Raw genomic sequence first — 17638 nt, forward strand, 5'->3', positions numbered from 1 at the left:
ATTTATCTCCCTCGCCATGTGCCAGATTCCTCCTTTCCCCGGGGGTGCTCAAACCCCCACTCAGCTCCAGGCCCTGCCCCCCACTCCACCCCTTCCTCCAAGCCCTCACCTCCCCACCTCTTTCCGCCTCTGCTCAAGGCCCTGCCCCCACTCCCATCTTCCCACCCCTGCTGCGCTTCTTCCTTTCTGCCCCCATCCCCAAGTGCACTTCATCTCTGCTGCTTCCCCTTTATCCCCAGCACCTGCTGCACACTGTGGAACAGCAGATCATGGTGGGCCAGAAGGCTGGGAGGGGGAAGGAGTTGATTGGTGGGGCCACTGGTGGGCGGGAGGGGGAAGGCTGCCAGTGGGTGCTAAGCAACCACTAATTTTTTTTCACCTACAGAGTCGGCGCCTATGCCTCCATCCCTTGCTCCAGACCCCAAACAGCTCCCTTCTTCCCACTTAACTCTTGCATGGCAAATCATCCCCTGTAATTAATTTTCTTTTCAAAAACATAGTTTGAGAGTATTCTTAATTATCTGCTGTGCTCAGATTCCATTTCTCCAAATTAAAACAAGAGTTTACATTTCATTCTCAGATTTTTGCTCAAGGTGGGCTTAGAACTTCAAAGCTTCTAGACTCTGAACTTTCCCCCCCCCCCCCGGAGGCTGTGGGGAACTCCTTACTCAAATGACTCCACCTTCCCCGATCACTCACCCTACCCTATGCTTTCATGACACATAGCAAATTCTAAGACAATCTGTATAAACACACAGATTTTAGCATACTTAGTAGTCATCCTTTAAAAAGGAAGGGCTTCCCCACCTTAGCTAGAGCAGACTGGTGCTCAGTTATAATGCTGTATAAAATTAGAAGATCAATGGAGCAGAGGTGCTCCACACATCCATCAGCATCATAACAGTTTCAGAGAGGTGTGAAGTGGCCCATTCATCTTAATGAGATGTTCTCAGCTGAAAGTGAACACCCAGCCTGAATCCAGCCGGAACCTAACTCTGAGTAGGGTGACCAGATAGCAAGTGTGAAAAATCGGGACGGGGTAGGAGTAATAGGCACCTATATAAAGACAAAGCCCTGAATATCCGGTCAGTCCCTATAAAATTGAGACACCTAGTAACCTAGCTCTGAGAGGCATAGGCACCGACGGAGAAAAATTGGTGGGTGCCCTGTCCCCCCCACCCCAGCTCACCTCTGCTTCCTTCCTTGAGCACACTGCAGCTCCACTTCTCCCCCTAGCTCCCAGCGCTTGCCGCCACAAAACAGCTGTAGTTAAGCACCCACCGGTGCCGGGAAAAGTTGGTGCCTATGCTGAGACATATGAACTGCTCCATTCATGCCAGTGGATTTTTCCATTCTCCCTCCCCATAGTTGGAGAGTTTCTGATATGTGTCAAGCATGCCCTTTCTTAGCTGCTCACCCCTCTCTCAGCAGTGTGTTCTTGGGGCATGCTCTGAGCATGCCTGTTCTAAGCGCCCCACTCAGAGGACCCAGACTTCCCTGATCCAAGCCCATATGGGGAGAGGGGGCCAGACTCCCTCAGAGGGATAAAGCACCCCAGATTCCAATTCATGTGAGGGAATAGGGAGGGGGCTTAGATGCCCCCAGAAAGCAATGCCTCCTGCAGACCCTGGCTCACATGAGAGGGGGCATGGAAGGCAGATAGATCCCCATGGGTAGGCAAGGCAGCTTCAGAGCCTGGCAAACAGACAGGGGACAAGTACAGTGGTTAGACACCCCCAGAGAGGCAAGGCCCCCACAAATTGCACCTCACATGCAGGGGGTGGGGAGGGGCTGACTCCCCTAGAGAGCTAGGGGGTCCCCCAGATTCCAGCACACACACAAAAGGGACAGAAAGGGAGAATGTGGAGCTGTCCCTATTCCCCCCAGAACTTCTGCAACAAACCCTCAGGTCTGATTCCCAGTATCCATTCCATAAACCCAACCTCCTCTACCCCCCATCCCCATTTATCTTTCTCCCCATAATCCCCCCTCTTCTCCATTCAATCCCAAACCCCTCTCAACCTATTCTCCTAAAATGGTCCTCTCTTGCCAGCAAGCATTTGCACACCTATTTTTTTTTAAACAAAAATACTTTGATGACATTACACCTCCACCCTTCAAAACAAAAGCCTGATAGGAACAGATTTTAGCAACATGCCAGCCACGCTTTCCCAGATTTTTAACAAAGGGGGCCTCAAACTGTCACTAGCTGGGTATGTTCAGGAACAAACACTTACTGCACATCTCTTCAGTCTATCCAGCTGCTGTGACCATATGCTACCTGCAAATCCTTTGGGGTTGGCTTTACATACATGCTCAATGTAAGTTGTGGAGCTTGACCTTTACTCAAGAGCCTAAGGGATGGCCAAACTCTTTTGCCAATAATGTTCTGAATCTTGCTTCCCCCAATGGGCTTGTGGGTGCCATGCATTCTCTGGGGGTAACTCTCAAGTGAGTGAGACCCTTGTGCCAGGATCAGCCCCATGGTCTGATCTCTAGATGTGGGCAAAAAACCATTACTAGAATGAACCTTTAGAAAAGCTGCTCATTTGGTGGGGGATGGCATCTTGTGAACCCCTTGGTCAAATGACCCCAAATTTGGATCACTACATGCATCTTTCACCCCCAGAAGGTTCACCAATTTATAGTGGTGCACCTCAGGAGGTAAGGGTTAGTGACCCAAACTTAACATCTGTTGAGCCAGATGTTCTGGAGATATAAGCCTTAAAACCAGCCATTTTTTTTTAAAAAAAAAAAAAGTTTCTAGGTGGTGGGTTTTAAAAACAAAAACAAAAACAAAAAACTTAGAGCTAGAACTCTAGAGCTAGAGTTCATAGGTAGATACTAAGGACTGGAAGATGAATCACAGACCACTGGATGGCTGTGAACTCACCCTACAATTAACATGGCTAAAGATAGGTAGGGGGTCATGATTAACTTAAGACAAAAGGAATTTTGAACTGAGTGGCTGGAGCTTGCTACAATGTCAGAGTCATAGGTGGTCATTTCATTTTGGGAGAAATGTAATCTAAGCGTTTGGGTGGCAAATTGGATGTGTAAACTTTCTGGGAATGAGGGTTGCCAAACTTCTAGGATTGTCCTGGAGTTTCCAGGAATTAAAGTATCAGAGGGGTAGCAGTGTTAGTCTGTATCCACAAAGCCACCATACTCCTAGTTGTTTTTTGGGAATTAAAGATTAATCTTTAAAGATTGTGTCATGTAATGAAACCTCCTGGTATACGTTCAACCAAATTGGCAACCCTGCTGGGTGGGAGGATTGGGGTAAATAGGAATAGGTGGTAAGAGGTCAGAGGTTCAGGTGATGGAGGCACATGACCCCCAGCTCTGCCAGTGCACCCTAGCCCTGCACCACAACCCTGTGCCCCCACTGCCAATAAACTCAAACCATCCTGCACCCCAACCCCAAGCTTGGTCTTGGCATCCTAACCCCCTGCATCCTACAGCTGTTTTTGCACCCCAATCCCCATACACCCCAACTTTCCTGCAGCCCCAGCCCTTCTAGTATACCCCAACCTTCCTATACCCCAGCTCTACCAGTGCACCCCAACACTACAGGAAAGCTACTGAACAAACATTAATCGGGAAATTGGAGGGTTCATGGCTGACCAGAAACCATTACAAGCGCTGACACCTCACGGTTCTTGAAGATGGGGTACATCTATGGGAAAGGGGTCAGAGGATTTTTCTCTCAAACATAAAATGGTCAGTGTTTTGGAACACAAACCCCATCAGTGATTTCTCCCACCAGCTTGCTACAAAACCTAGCCATTCTGAAACACGACGAACACTGAACACTATGCCACTGTAACACAGCTGTTCTTCACCCCAGGCACTGCATGTGAATCAGATTAGAGGAGGGAGGAAGTGACAGCAATAGAAAAGTTAGTATACAGGGAGTGAAGACTTCAGGAAGAGGTGTTCCTGGCTTGCAATAGGGAAGCCTCTGCCTGGTAGTGGGGAGGCGGGAATGCAGTGAATAGGTCAGAGGCATGGCTGGGGCGGCGTGCTGAAGCAGGGCTGGTGAGGCACAGCTGATGAATGTGTGTGTTGGGTGGTGCAGCTGGCTCAGTACACTAATTGTGGAACACAATATGTACAACTGCCTATATGGCCACTACCTCCTAACGCCACCATAGCTTTTCCTGTTTAAAAAAAAAAAACCCTAGGAAATTCCATAGCAAAGAACGACGTTAAATGCAGAGTTAAGGTTGCTTGGGGGTATGCTGTGTGCCTGCAGAATGCTGTGTGGAACAAAATAACTACTGAAAATCAGGAGATGCACAAGTAAGGTTGTGCATGCAAGCTTACCTCTGCCCTCTTTCTGCAGTGCTGGGTTAACACACATGCCTTTGCTTTGCCAATCCCGCAGCTGCTGACATGTACAAGCTCTTTGCCTCCTTTTACAGCCCATTCACTCTCACCCACAAGACTCCATCTAACACTATTACAGGACAAGAAAAAAAAAGGCTGCCCACCCCATGTTCCCTAGAGCTGGCAGTAGCCAATGGGAATTTTTTGCATATACTCCAGTTGCAATCAGGATGCTAGGTGTACCTACACTAAATGGTGGAGGCAGTAGTTGGGCCTGCTTGGTAAGTGTGTTGGTGATGTGAGGACGTATGGATCACTCTGGAGGTGTGTGAAAGCAGAGCTTAGGACAGGAAGAACTCTGTGTTTGCCATCCTCCGATGTCCAAACAAAGGGAGGAGCTAGGTGTATATCTTCAGGATCCTGTGTGCATCAGTACAGTGCAGAATTGTGTACCTTATATCATTAGCAGGGCACAGGGGCTGTATTAGAAAGGGTATTTTCCAGTAGCGAGCTGGCTTCTGAGCAATCTAAGCATTTATTATCTATGCACTCCAGGCAAAGTGAGTATGCTCAGGGGCAGATGGAGCTGTACTGAAGAGCGGAGGAACTAGTTAGCTCTGCTTGGTAGGTATGTTAGCGAGATGTGTGACAGAGCTGTGACTCAGATATGAGGAGGGGTGTGTGTGTGTGTGTGTGTGTGTGTGTGTGTGTGTGTGTGTAGAAAGGCAGGAGGTGCATGTGTACCTTCAGGATGAAGTATGCCTCAGTTCTATTTAGAACTGTGTAGGTTATGTCAGTAACAAGGCATGGGGCTTTAATTACAAAGGATATTGCCAGCTGTGAGGTGGAATTTGAAAGGATTCTAATGCTTTCAGGATGGCTAAGTGAAAGTGTAGGTTGAGACGCTATCCTGTGTGTAACTGTAGCCCTACACTTAAGCTGGGAGGTGCGAGTTCCAGTTCGCATATAGATGTACACACTGTGCATAGCTAGGGTGACATGAGCAGTGGCTTGAGCTAGCCACTTGAGCACAAACCCACCCAGATCCCCTGAGTACATAATACTTGTTAGGCTCATCCAAGCCACCATCCTGGCTACCCCAGCTACACTGCTATTTTTAGTGCATTAGCTTGAGCAGAGTTAGCATGGGTATGTCTAGGAGAGCTGGGAGTCAGACCTCCCAGCTGAGATGTACCATCAGGGCACGGGAGCTGTAAAAAGGCTGTAAAGCAGTTCTTACATTATACATGTATGATATTATTTCTGAGGAGTTGGCTAAGTGTGAGTGTGTATGCCACAGTCTGGAAGCTTCTGAATCTTTATAGTGCCAAGGGCCAGTGAGAGTACGTGCACAGTGAGGCATAGCTGAAAGAGGCTAGAGGGAAGCTAGCACAATCAACCTTCCCCTACCCTTTTTTGTCCTTTTATAGTGTTAGATGGAATCCTGTGGGTGATACTGAATGGACTGTAGAAGAAAGTGAAGAGCTTGAACATTTCAGCAACTATTGGTTGGCAGAGTAAAGGTATATGTGTTAACAGGGAGTACTGGGGAATTACTGAAAGAAGGCAGAGTTAAGGTTGCCTGGGCAACCTTAACTCTGCAATTCCTGATGTTCAGAAGTTTGTGTTTTGCTCAACTCAAGGATCTACAAGGGGACGACATGCCACCAAGCAACCTTAACTTTGTGTTAACATATTTTTTTTGCCATTAAATTACAAGGCAATATGAGTAACTGTGGATTTTAAAGCAATAAGAAAAGTCATCCTCAACTTTAACTAGAGTGGAGTTAGCATCCCACTATAACAGAATTTCTCTCTTTATCACTGTTTTATTTAATAAATTTTCAGAGTAATTTCTGTAGAAAATCATCACTAACAATGTCATTAAAACAATATAACATTATACCCATTTAGTTTATATTGGGAGAACTTACTCTTCCAGCCTCTTCCAAAGCTTTTTGATCTTTTGATATGTGACCAGCCATAGAGCTCAGTCTAATAGCATTTGAAGCAATAATGAAAGGAATGCAGGCCAGGATAAACAAAGTTACTCGCCAGTCATATACAAAAGCAATAATGATGGTGGTCAGAAGGGTACAGGCAGCCTTAGTGAACAAGCCAAGTCGGCTTCCAGTAGCCTATCAAAGGCAAACAAAACAGTCCAAAGTTAGAGTTAATTCCTGACACAAAATATAGATCAAATGTATGAAATCATTGTTTCCTTAGGATCCAATTTCAGAGGGAGAACAATCATAAATGTTGTGCGTTTAAAATGGACAATTATATATGCAAAAACTCATATGGACAATTACATATGCAAATACCCCTATCTGTGGGTTAGGTTCAGGAAGCCTGATGAAAATGTGGCCACATGGGCTCAATTCAACAGAAATATCAGGGCCCTCCTGTGCCACAACAAGGCACAGAAATCATGAAGAGCCAACAGCCTCCAATTTGGGGCATCTCAGTTACTGGGTGCCTAGCTTAAGGCACCTAGAGCCTGATTTTCAGAGGTGCTGTGTATCAGCTGAAGATAATGGAAGCTGCAGGTTCTTTTAGTTAGGCACTTTGTTTTTAGCAGCACCAGGATATGAGTATTCACACCAAAGAGCTCTAGTCTCCCTGAGGATCTGCACATCCATGTCAACAAGAAATTTAAAAGTGATAATTGGCACACTGGATCTATATAAACTGTAACAATACCCATGGCTCGAGCTGAGCAAATAGTGGATTCTCCGGACTGGGGGCCAAACTGGAAAAATCAGGGGAAAAAATTGATTTGATTAGAACTGAACCAAATTACACATTTTTTTTTGTTGAATAAAAAAAAAATTCAAATTGACCAAAACATTGTGGTTGACTAAAAACTCCCCCCGCCCCCTCCCAATTTTTGTATTGATTTGGCCATATTGCGGTGTTTTTCTCCTTTTTTTTTATTTGGTCAAATTTGAAAATGAAATGCCATTTCAAAACAGAAGTAGAGATGGCATATTTTTAAGTGGTCAAAAATGAAACAGTTAGACTTAAAACAAATCTCCCTCCCTATCTCTTTTCACGATTAGTCAAATTTGACCTGAATTCATGAATAGATTTGAGACCCCTAAAATACATAGTTCAGCAAAAATACCATTCACTGAAAACATATTGGCCAGCTCTACTCACGCCGGCAGATAAAATGGAAAGTTTTGTGGAAACAATCCATCTTTCAAATATTGCACTGTGGATAAATCAAGAAAGCCTTGGGTGGAAAGTACAATTCTTTCTTCGCTAGCCAGAGGCTTTCCTGCCCTCAAGAGACTTTTGTGTTCAATAAAATTATAAAATCAAACCAATGCCAAGATGAATTATTGCCATATGCTCTAGGGGCTTACACATAAAGATCACTTTGAGACTTCAGCTAGCATAACATATGGCTGCCCACTTACTTAGCAGTAGCAGTGTTGGTTCCAGGGTATTAGAGAGACAAGATAGGTGAGGTAATATCTTTTATTGTATCAACTTCTGTTGGTGAAGATGACGACCTGAAGAAGAGCACTGTGTAAGCTCGAAAACCTCCCTCTCTCACCAACAGAAGTTTGTCCAATACAAGATATTACTTCACCCACCTCATCTCTCACTCACAGATCCGATGAAGTGAGCTGTAGCTCACGAAAGCTTATGCTCTAATAAATTTGTTAGTCTCTAAGGTGCCACAAGTACTCCTTTTCTTTTTAGATATTTCTTTGTTCTCCAGAGTAGGAGTTCTCAACCTTTTTCTTTCTGAGGCCCCCCCACAATATGCTATAAAAACTTCATGGCCCATCTGTGTCACAATAACTGGTTTTCTGTATATAAAAGCCAGGACCAGCATTATGGGGTAGCAAGCAGGGCAATCGTCTGGGGCCCCCCAAAGCTGTATTGTTCAGGCTTTGGCTTCATCCCCGTGTGGCGGGCTCAGTGCCCTGGGCTTCTGCCCCATGAGGTGGGGCTTTGGCTTTCTGCCCTTGGCCTCAGCGAGTCGAATGCTGGCCCTGCTAGGCGGACCCCCTGAAATCTGCTTGCAGCCAGTTGAGAACCACTGCTCTGGAGAATGCAATGTTGTGATGTTCATTTTGCTTTATTAAAGCTCTTTTTTTATAGTTTGGATCCTGTGCACCACCTTCTTCCCATTTTACCTTGACGGCTGGGATGATGGATTTTATCCTCAAGAATTGTACGTTCAGTCAAATATTTGATCGATTCCCACTCTGTACTGGCCAGTAAAGATGAGGTGGGAGGGAATATGAAATCTAGTGAGTCTGAGGATCTAGTGAATCCAGGAGTTGAAGGATTTTTTTTTTTTAAAAAAAGACAGGTGAAGTAGAAATTTAATTCAATTTTAAACTAAACTAGTGAATAAATCAGGAAACTCATTACCGTTTGCTTATGAGTGATTTTAAAAAGTATGGCTGATGTTCCAGAATTTTTTTAATTGGGTCATGTGGTGGGGAGGAAAGGGGAGATTGGCAAATTCTGCAGAATTTGCCATACTTACTTGCAGGATTTTCAGTGGCTCCTATCCTACACCACTCCCGAAATCACACAGTCCCTCAAGCTTCTACTATCACTGACACTCTGTATTAATGACCACTCACTTCACTCCATAAAGCCCATATATACAGGCTTTCTGTGCATGAAATGCAGTGGATAGAGCTGGGAAGAAAAAAAATCTACCCATGTCAACATGAGGCCAAGGCATAGGCTGCAATGCAACTCTCCCACAATTACAGTCCCTCCAAGCAACCGAAGTGGGGTTTTACGGCCACTTGATACACTGAAGACTTTGCACCATTATGTGGTTTAAGTGGTGCAGAAGTGCTTACACTGGCCCTTGGACATGGCTTACTTTTAAAGTTATTAAGTTGTTTACTTAGCAGCTTACAGCAATGAAATGGAAGGTATACGAACATCTGCCGAAGCTTTCATAGTCATCATAAATTGGGACTACTGAAACTGTTTCCAAGACATTGATAGTGTGCCATTTAAATGTGTCAGCCAGTCTCTAGAATAGATTTACCAACTCATTTTCCAAAATAACTTCATCGTCCCTTGCCAACACAGCAATCATATTTGTAAGCAAAACGTAAAAAGAAAAAAATAAACATACCCCTTTGATTTGTGAAGCATCTGTAGCTAGTCTGGTTAACAAAACCCCTATGGCATTTTTATGATCATCGTACCACCCAATCTCCTGAAAGCAAACAGATGGTTCAGTTATTTTTGCTTTTGCAAATGAAATGTTCTTATCGTAACTCAGACTTGTCAGGGTCATTAGTACAATGTACGGACATTTAAAGCTTGACTAGCATGTGTGTGTGTGAGGAAGAGAGAGAGCCAACATAAGCACTAAGATGTTCATCACAAAAAAAGAGTGAGTAACATTTGTCAGATAAACTAATTCTTACCCTCAGAACATTAAACTGGTAACAATCCAGGTGCTATTAACTGCAAAGATTTTAGAATGTAGAGTCACGTATGTGTCATGCACCATAATGAGAGTGCCTTCCACGCCCATATCAACATCTGATGGGCACAGTGCTCCTCTCCTACATGTTTTGTATTACACTGACTTCTGTGGAGCTAGTCCTGATCGATATGGGTGCATGTGGAAGGAGAATCAGCTTCATTATCCTTAAAGGTAGTGGAAAAGAAGGAGATGTTTGGCGTTTTTTTTATTTTTTTTGTAATTTTCCCTCTCCTTCTCTATCTCCTTTGAATGCTCCTGTGCATATGCAGAACCCTGTGATACCAAGCGCTAACAATAGCTGTGCAGGGTGCCAAATTGTCCACCCACAGAGAATCCTCTGCCAGGAACAAATAGAGGTGTGTCCTTTCCCAGGGATCCATCAGCAGAGAGTATGCAAGGACAGTCATGTTGCAATAGTATTATTGTAAATCATTCCTGATCCAACTGGTCATATTGACTAGAGAAACCACTCTAGTGAGCAAAGATAATACTTTGAGAACCTATGCCTGTTATGATATGGTACGTTTGCTATGGAGTTTGATGCAAATAGACCTAAACCTATTTATCTAAACATTTATATCATGACCATCGGGGCAGACAGAGATTTTGTTTTGTTAATCTTTGCAAAAATACCAATGCACTCAGATACATGCATGTTTTATACACTCTTTAGTATGGTCTATATTGAAAGAGATGGCATCAAAATTAGAAAGCTCTCCTAGCAGCACTGAATTAATTTATACATGCTTTTGCTTTATTTTGTTTTGCATGTGTGCTCAGAGAGACTTGCCGCTTGTGCATTGTTAAAATTTCACTAAAAGGATGGGTTCTCTTGAAGCCATATTGGAGGGAGACTCTAGACAGGCTGCATGGAACCAGGAATTTTCATGGTGTTATACAAAACAGCCCACAAAAGCCATCTGGCTCACGTGGCAGGAGTGCTGCATATTTGCCGTCTATTGCTTTTACCCACAAATGTGACCCATACCTGCTGAATCAATGCTTTGAATGACAAAGATCGCAATCTCTTGGTCAGAACTTCCCCAGACTTTCCGAACATGAATCCCTGAAAAGGGAGAGTAGGAAATAAAACAGTTGAATTGTATATGCTGGGCTCTACAGTCATATTTAGAACAATCTGCTGTAAATGTGATGATATTTCAACCGTTCAGCCACACTGTTTACAGAAACTACACAGTGTTTTGGGATATGGTTTCAGATGTTAGTTTAAAGCTGGTGAAAGGTACCACACGCATTTCTGGAAACTGAAGTTTCATCATACTGCCCCAACCACATGCTTCCGCAGCCAGCTGCAGAGGTCAGCAGTGAAGTCACCTTCCTGGTTTACTCATTCCTTAGCCTCACTACTCAATCTACTTTACTATCTAACAGTGCCAACTGTGCTGGTGTTTTTTGTAACATACACACAAATGTAGTGGAACTGGGCTGTGCCCAAACGCATTCCCTCAGGACACAGACCGGTCAGCAGCACCTTTCAGGCACTGCTCCCCTGGGCTGCTTTGTAACTGGCAATCTAGAAGAGTAAGGTTCTGTATTCCATACCAGCCCCTTGAGTCATTCAGTGGTTTGGCTCTGGAACAGTTTATAAGAAACACAGTGAATACAAAGTTGCATTATGTTCCCAAAACAGCCTCTCAATGAGATCTGAAAATCTTGACCATAATGTATGTGACCAGATACTTAGCTTTGCTTTTCAATGTAGTGAAGTTTACCTGGATTATGTGTGTTACTAAACTAATCACTGACAGTACAAGAAACATTAGAGAAAGCAATGTGGTGGTTTTGCTCCTTCTTTCAGGATCCATTTCTTGAAAAGCCTATGTAAGAAAAAGCACAAAATGACCACCAGTTACAATAGCTCAGAAACAAACACTGTAGAAATGATTGAGCTTCACCTTCTCTCAGCTCTTCCCCGGTTCCTGAACTCTGTCACCTTTCAGCTTTCCGCTGCTGGCCAGGAGGTCACTCCACCTCTCCCAGATGACCTGCCTCTCATCAGCTACCCCTTCTCCAACCCTCCACCAGACCCTCTCCTCATTTGCCTGTGACCCGCAGTTCCACTAAATCCTACCTCCAAGCTGCCACTTCTCCAGCTCTTATCTGCCTTCCACTGAATGCTGTCACTCCGTCAGACCATCCACCTCCCCTCCAGCTGACTACAACACCCCTCTTCTCTTGCCTGCAGATAAAAGATTCCCTCAACATCTTGCTCCAACTATTCTTCCCGGCTGCTGCTCCAACTCTCAGCAGCTTCCAACAATCATATATTGGAATTCAAAGGAAGACTCCATTTCTTTCCTGCAATGATTCAGGAATCAAGGGGTTAATTATTCAGACAGTCCCATGGATGCCCCTGGTACTTACAAACATGGTGGAATGCAAGACACCTTGAAGGAGCTTACTGTCCGAAGAGAATGGGTACAGTGCAAAGAACAGGGTCAGGTACAAGGCAGGGAGTCTGCACAACAGTGGAGAGTGGTAAGTGAAATCTGAGTTTGATAAGGGAAGGTGATGTCATTCCAAATACAGGGGCTGGAAAATAGGCAAGAAGTCCCAAGTGGCGAGAGGAGATCAAGGGCTTGATCAAGTTCCTACTCAAGTCAATGGAAAGACTTGTAGGGTTCAGTGACAGTGGGAATAGAATGAGGCTCTAAGGCATCACTAGAGAGGACTAGCTGGAGGGTCAGGCAGGATTTAAAGTTCTGCATTTGTGCCTGGTTCAAGTTAGTATACCATCCAGTTCTGAACTTACCCCAATGATTTTTCCAAATATAACAGAAAATACAGCATAGACGCCACCAGAGAGGGCGGCAGCAATCATGCCAAAGAATATATACAGCCACTCCGGTTTGTTCAGAGCCAGAATACTGGAATAAGGCACAGCAGGGAGTTTTTCCTCCTACATAAGAGATAAAATTCAGCTGTTCACTGAAAGTTGTGGAACATGACAATTTCCTCAGCTCGGGGGTAAATCAGTAAAAACTGTCCTAGCAACTGTTCACAGATAATTCGCCCCAGCCTCCAATGTACACACTGAATGAGCAAACATACTGAAGATTTGCCACTCTGTAATTTAAGGTCTTAAAACTGCAATTGCAAGTCAAAAAAAATCTGCAGGCATAAATTTAACAAAAGGCTAAGTGGGGTGGGGTCTATATAGTTCAGTGAAATGTCAAATAGGGTCAATGACCATGGATTGCAACTTTAACACATGAATCATTACAACGACCTAAAAGTCTCTCTGTTCTGAGCACAGAAAGATCAGTCTAGTTCAGCCTCTGCAAATGCTAGTGGGTTGGCAATAATACAATTGGGTCTAGTTATGTCAGTTAGTCTGTTTTGTCTTTTACAAAATACAGACTATGAATCATTACCAGATGCATGGAAAAGGCATATGAAACAGTGATTTAGGCTTCATCTCCCTTAAAAAATACATGGCAGCTTAATTCAGCTTCACTGAACTATTCAAAATGGCCACACATTTGTTGAGGAAGTTGTGGAAAATGAAATGAAAACATAGGAACGGGTACAAATTATTAGATGAGGTTTTGAGCCAGTTGCGATGGCCTCGCCTGGTTAGCTTTGCCTGTGTTTCAGATACTGGAAAAGCCTGTCCACACTTCAACCATATAAGCATGCTGAACTTTGTGACAAATCATTTCATGGCTTCCCATCTGATTTCTTTATTTTACTGCAAACAGTATGAATTCTGAAGCCATGCATCTTGCCATCTATTTCCTCTGACAAGGCCCAAATGCCACAGTTATGAATAGATAAAAAATATGTGTTCTGGACTTCTGGGTGATACATTGTAAGAATGCATCCAGTTGCTGCATATTGTTTGCATCATGTTCTACCAGTAGACTGTACTATAATAAAAAACAGCTCCTAGAACAGGATTTCTCCACTGGTGGGTTGTGACCCAAAATTGGGTCATCTGAATGTGTTTAAGGATCACAGGGCTAGCTGGGCTCAGCTCCCCCCTCTGGGCTTTGTGACCTGGTGCACACGGTTGCAATGCCACTCTCACAAATTTGGCCCGATTGGCCCCCTCATCAGGGTGGCCAGGCCAAACCTGAGCAGTGCTGCAAGCTCTGAGGTTGCAACACCCGGAGTGGGAAGCCAAGCCCAGCGGGACAGGAGCTGGGAGAGAGCAGCTGGTAACACAATCTCTGGCAAACACTGACCCCCTGATGTAACCCCCACCTCGCATCTGGGCAACACTCCCTCTTTCATAACCCTTGTCCTGCATCCCATTTTGGGCCCCCTGATGTAGCCTTCCCCCACAGCCAAGCGATTCTCCCTCTCTCATACCACCTATTGTGGCCTCCAGCCCCCTCAACTCCTTCCCCCTACCGCTCACTGTAACCCTTGGACCCCAAATCCCTCCACTTCTTTACCCTCTTCTCTCCATGGGCTGCATGAGGTGTCTTTTCGGGTAGCTATCACTTTGACACCTCTCCCCCAGACCTGTCTGCCTCCATATCCTTCCCCCAGCCTCCAACTGCACCTCCACACCCCTCTGCTACCATTTCCTTCCCCAGACCCTCCAACTCCTTCCTCATTACATCCCCAGACTCCCAATCTCTCCATTTTACCTCCAGCCTCTTATACTCACCACCCCCAGTGAGCTGTGTGTGTGTGTGCGCGCACATGCGGGAGGGGGAAGTTGTGTATTTTTGGAGGATGTGTCTTGGTTTACCACCCCTCCCCCCAATTGTTGGTGGGGGGAGTTCCCCAGCTGTTTACATCTGGCTAGAACACCTGGAATCTTAGCTCTGAGTCCAACCAAACCCTTGATGGATCCCTGCAGGGTCGGGTGACATTGGATCTAGGGGTGTCTCAGGAAGTCTCTAGGTCACAACAGACCATTACACATAGGGTCTGAGCTGAGAAAGGTTGAGAAACAAAACAAACATCTGGCAAGGTTAGGTACATTATGGATTCTGAAATTATATTCATTAATCAAACATTTTATTATACTAATCAAACACCAGCAAAACTCCCATTGATTTCAATGTCAGCAGGATTTCACCCTACATTTATATTCTAGCTCTTTGCACTGGCAGATCATTGAAAAAAGTTCTGTAGGTCTTCTACAACCAGCTTCATACAAGGATGTGAATAATTATACTGTGTGCAGTTCAAACTATATATATATATATAAAATGAATGAGAGAGAGAGAGAGCGCGCGAGAGCAATAAAGTCCTTGTTTGGCCTTATGTACAAGGTCTAATCCAGAGCCCACTGAAATTCTTTTAATTGACTTCAATGAGTCCATTGAAGCAGGGCCTAAAACCTGAAGTCCTTACCTGGTTTTTATTCAGTTCTAACTCAGGCAAAATACCTTAACATGAAGGGGAATTTTGTCTGAATAAAAACAGAGTAAGGACCTCAGGAGCTGGCCCTATTGAAACAGAGAGAGAGAGGTGGTTGGAGAAAAAGGTAAATCTTTTCTATTGTTTTAATTTAGGCTGCATTTCAAAATAGAGTTTTGAACATTTTCTCTGTTTAGTGTGTGGCCAACACTATTATTAATTATAATAATTTGCATTTATATAGCACCTTTCATCCCAAAGTGCTTTACAAACTGGGATACATATCGCAAGGATCGTGTCATCCACTGGTAAAACACCATGTCTGTGTAAGTAAGTATAATTTAATTACTTGGAGTAGGAACTTGGCCAGGACAGTGGATTTAACACCCTAATCTTATGAAGTTTGACAAGAGGTTGAGAACTTGTTTGAACTTCCTAATAAAAAGATAACTAACAAGCATAAATCTCCTTACCACCCTATTGTGTATCAGGTTAATTCTGTCTCAAGAGGTCAGACTGATTTGTTTACACCAGTTTTTTCCCTGAAGAGTCCCAATTCAAGAATTCATCCAGGTCAATGTTGCATATGACAGGATCATAGCAAAGGTGGCATAGTTTAAGGCCTTTTTAAAAAATAAAATAAAATGACCTTTGTTCTATTCTCACAAGCTATCACTAAACTTTAGGATTAAACTGAATTTTAACACTAACCTCTTTCTCCTTGGTGCCACCAGATTCCTTGTTGTTCTCTGTCTCCTTTGATTTCTCCTTCTTCTTTTCAGGTGACTTTTTCTTAGAAGAGGTCTTTCTGCTTTTACACCTTCTTGATCTATTAGGAATGCTTTCCATCTCAAGGATTCCTGGTTCTTCAAAACCACCAAGATCAGTCAGGTTCTCCATTCTGAGATCATCTAGATTTTGTGTCTCTTCATCACGTTCTGATATCTCATTTTGAGTGTTTCCACTATGATCCTAGTAACAAGCAAGGAATAGTGATACACAGTCACAAGACAGTTTGCCGCAAGGGGAAGGAACAGTATACTTGGTATGGAAACAAACAAAAAAAACAACACTTTGGTTACATGGTCACTTTCACATAGTAATTTGTATAGGCCAAGTTCTCTGCCAGTATAAGTTGGTGCAGTTGCAACTTACACCAGCAGAGAATTTGGTTCTGTATGCACCCCCACCCCATCTATATAGCTCAGTCAAATCCGGGATCTAACAGTTCTGTGATGATGTCATCCACCTCCCCTGCTCAGTTATGTTTTTGACTCATTACATTGGGTAAATGTGAAGCACTGCTACCAGTGAAAAACCACCACTTCCAACTTATAAACAAGACTGACTGATCAACTTTCACTCAACTAGAAAACATGCAGAAACTGCAAAGCGAAAATGGCCCAGCTGTTTGAGTGCAGAACCTGCATGTGTCAGCAATATTACCAGTGAGATCATAGGCACCGACACTGTGGGTGCTCCATGGCTCAAGCATCCACTGAAAAAAAATAGTAGGGGGTGTTCAGCACTTGCAGGGCTGGATAAATCTTTTGTGGGCCCCAGCACCTGGACTGTGGCTCCGCCCCAAGGCCCTGCCCATCACACCGCCCCAAGACCCCTCCCCTGGTTGGCCTCTTCTCTCCCAAGGTCCCTCCCACAGGTCACAAACGGTGGGGGGAAGAAGGGGGGAAAAAAGAGGAGCACCCACTGGCAAATACAAAAATCAGCATCTGTGAGTGAGATATACAGATAATTTTCTGGAGTAGAGAGACTGCCAGTAAATCTGAAACATTTAGTCAGGAGCGCTCTATCATTACCTGCTGCATCACAAGAGAATAGTAGACACCCTTCTGTGTCATGAGTTCATTGTGTGTTCCCTGTTCAACAACACCACCGTTGTGAAATCCAGCAATAATGTCAGCTGTCTGGATTGTGGAAAGCCGGTGAGCTATCACAATGGTGGTACGTCCAGCCCTAGCCTTACAGGAGGGGAAAAAAAGGTACTTTAAAATGAGGTGGGGAAAAAAAAATCCCTACCTAACAGCACAGCGATAGTGTTGAAAATGCAAGATTAAATGCCCTGTTGACCCTTTATAGCCAATCATTATTTCCATGCATGCGGTCTGATTTAACAACCAAAGGACACTTCTGATTACAAAATCCACATTTATAATGCCAGGGAAAAGTGAATTAATTTTATAGGCTGTGTAGGTACCAATGCCTATAGCTAAGGTAGCCTGACACTTCCAATTGGAAGATCTGTTGTCAGATGCTTATAACTTTCTCAAGATTTAATTATTTGGGCTGAAACTTTCCATGCTGGTATCTGCCTCAGGCTGTGGTGTTTTTTTTGTTTTTTTTTTTGTTTTAAATTTCAGCAAAAATGATTCAATGGTTTCTCAGAATGAGATTAGCGGAAAATAATGTTGTTTTGCCAATATTAAAACATTCTTATAACTTTTTAATTGAGAAGCTTTATCA

General features: G+C 43.9%; 1 protein-coding gene across 6 annotated transcripts in view; it reads right to left on the reverse strand.

The window, feature by feature from the left end:
- LOC119850545 (ATP-dependent translocase ABCB1-like) overlaps positions 1-17638 on the reverse strand; it is a 64661-nt gene that overhangs the window by 14486 nt on the left and 32537 nt on the right. For all 6 annotated transcript variants that reach the window (XM_038388724.2, XM_038388728.2, XM_038388727.2 and 3 more), the window contains 7 exons: positions 16975-17136; positions 15869-16129; positions 12591-12737; positions 11551-11655; positions 10806-10883; positions 9458-9541; positions 6267-6470 (listed from right to left, as the gene is read on the reverse strand). In XM_038388724.2, the coding sequence (XP_038244652.1) occupies positions 6267-6470; positions 9458-9541; positions 10806-10883; positions 11551-11655; positions 12591-12737; positions 15869-16129; positions 16975-17136 (1041 nt within the window). The remainder of the gene's footprint in view (positions 1-6266; positions 6471-9457; positions 9542-10805; positions 10884-11550; positions 11656-12590; positions 12738-15868; positions 16130-16974; positions 17137-17638) is intronic.

Source organism: Dermochelys coriacea, chromosome 2, assembly GCF_009764565.3.
Source record: "Dermochelys coriacea isolate rDerCor1 chromosome 2, rDerCor1.pri.v4, whole genome shotgun sequence".
Lineage (NCBI taxonomy): Eukaryota > Metazoa > Chordata > Testudines > Dermochelyidae > Dermochelys > Dermochelys coriacea.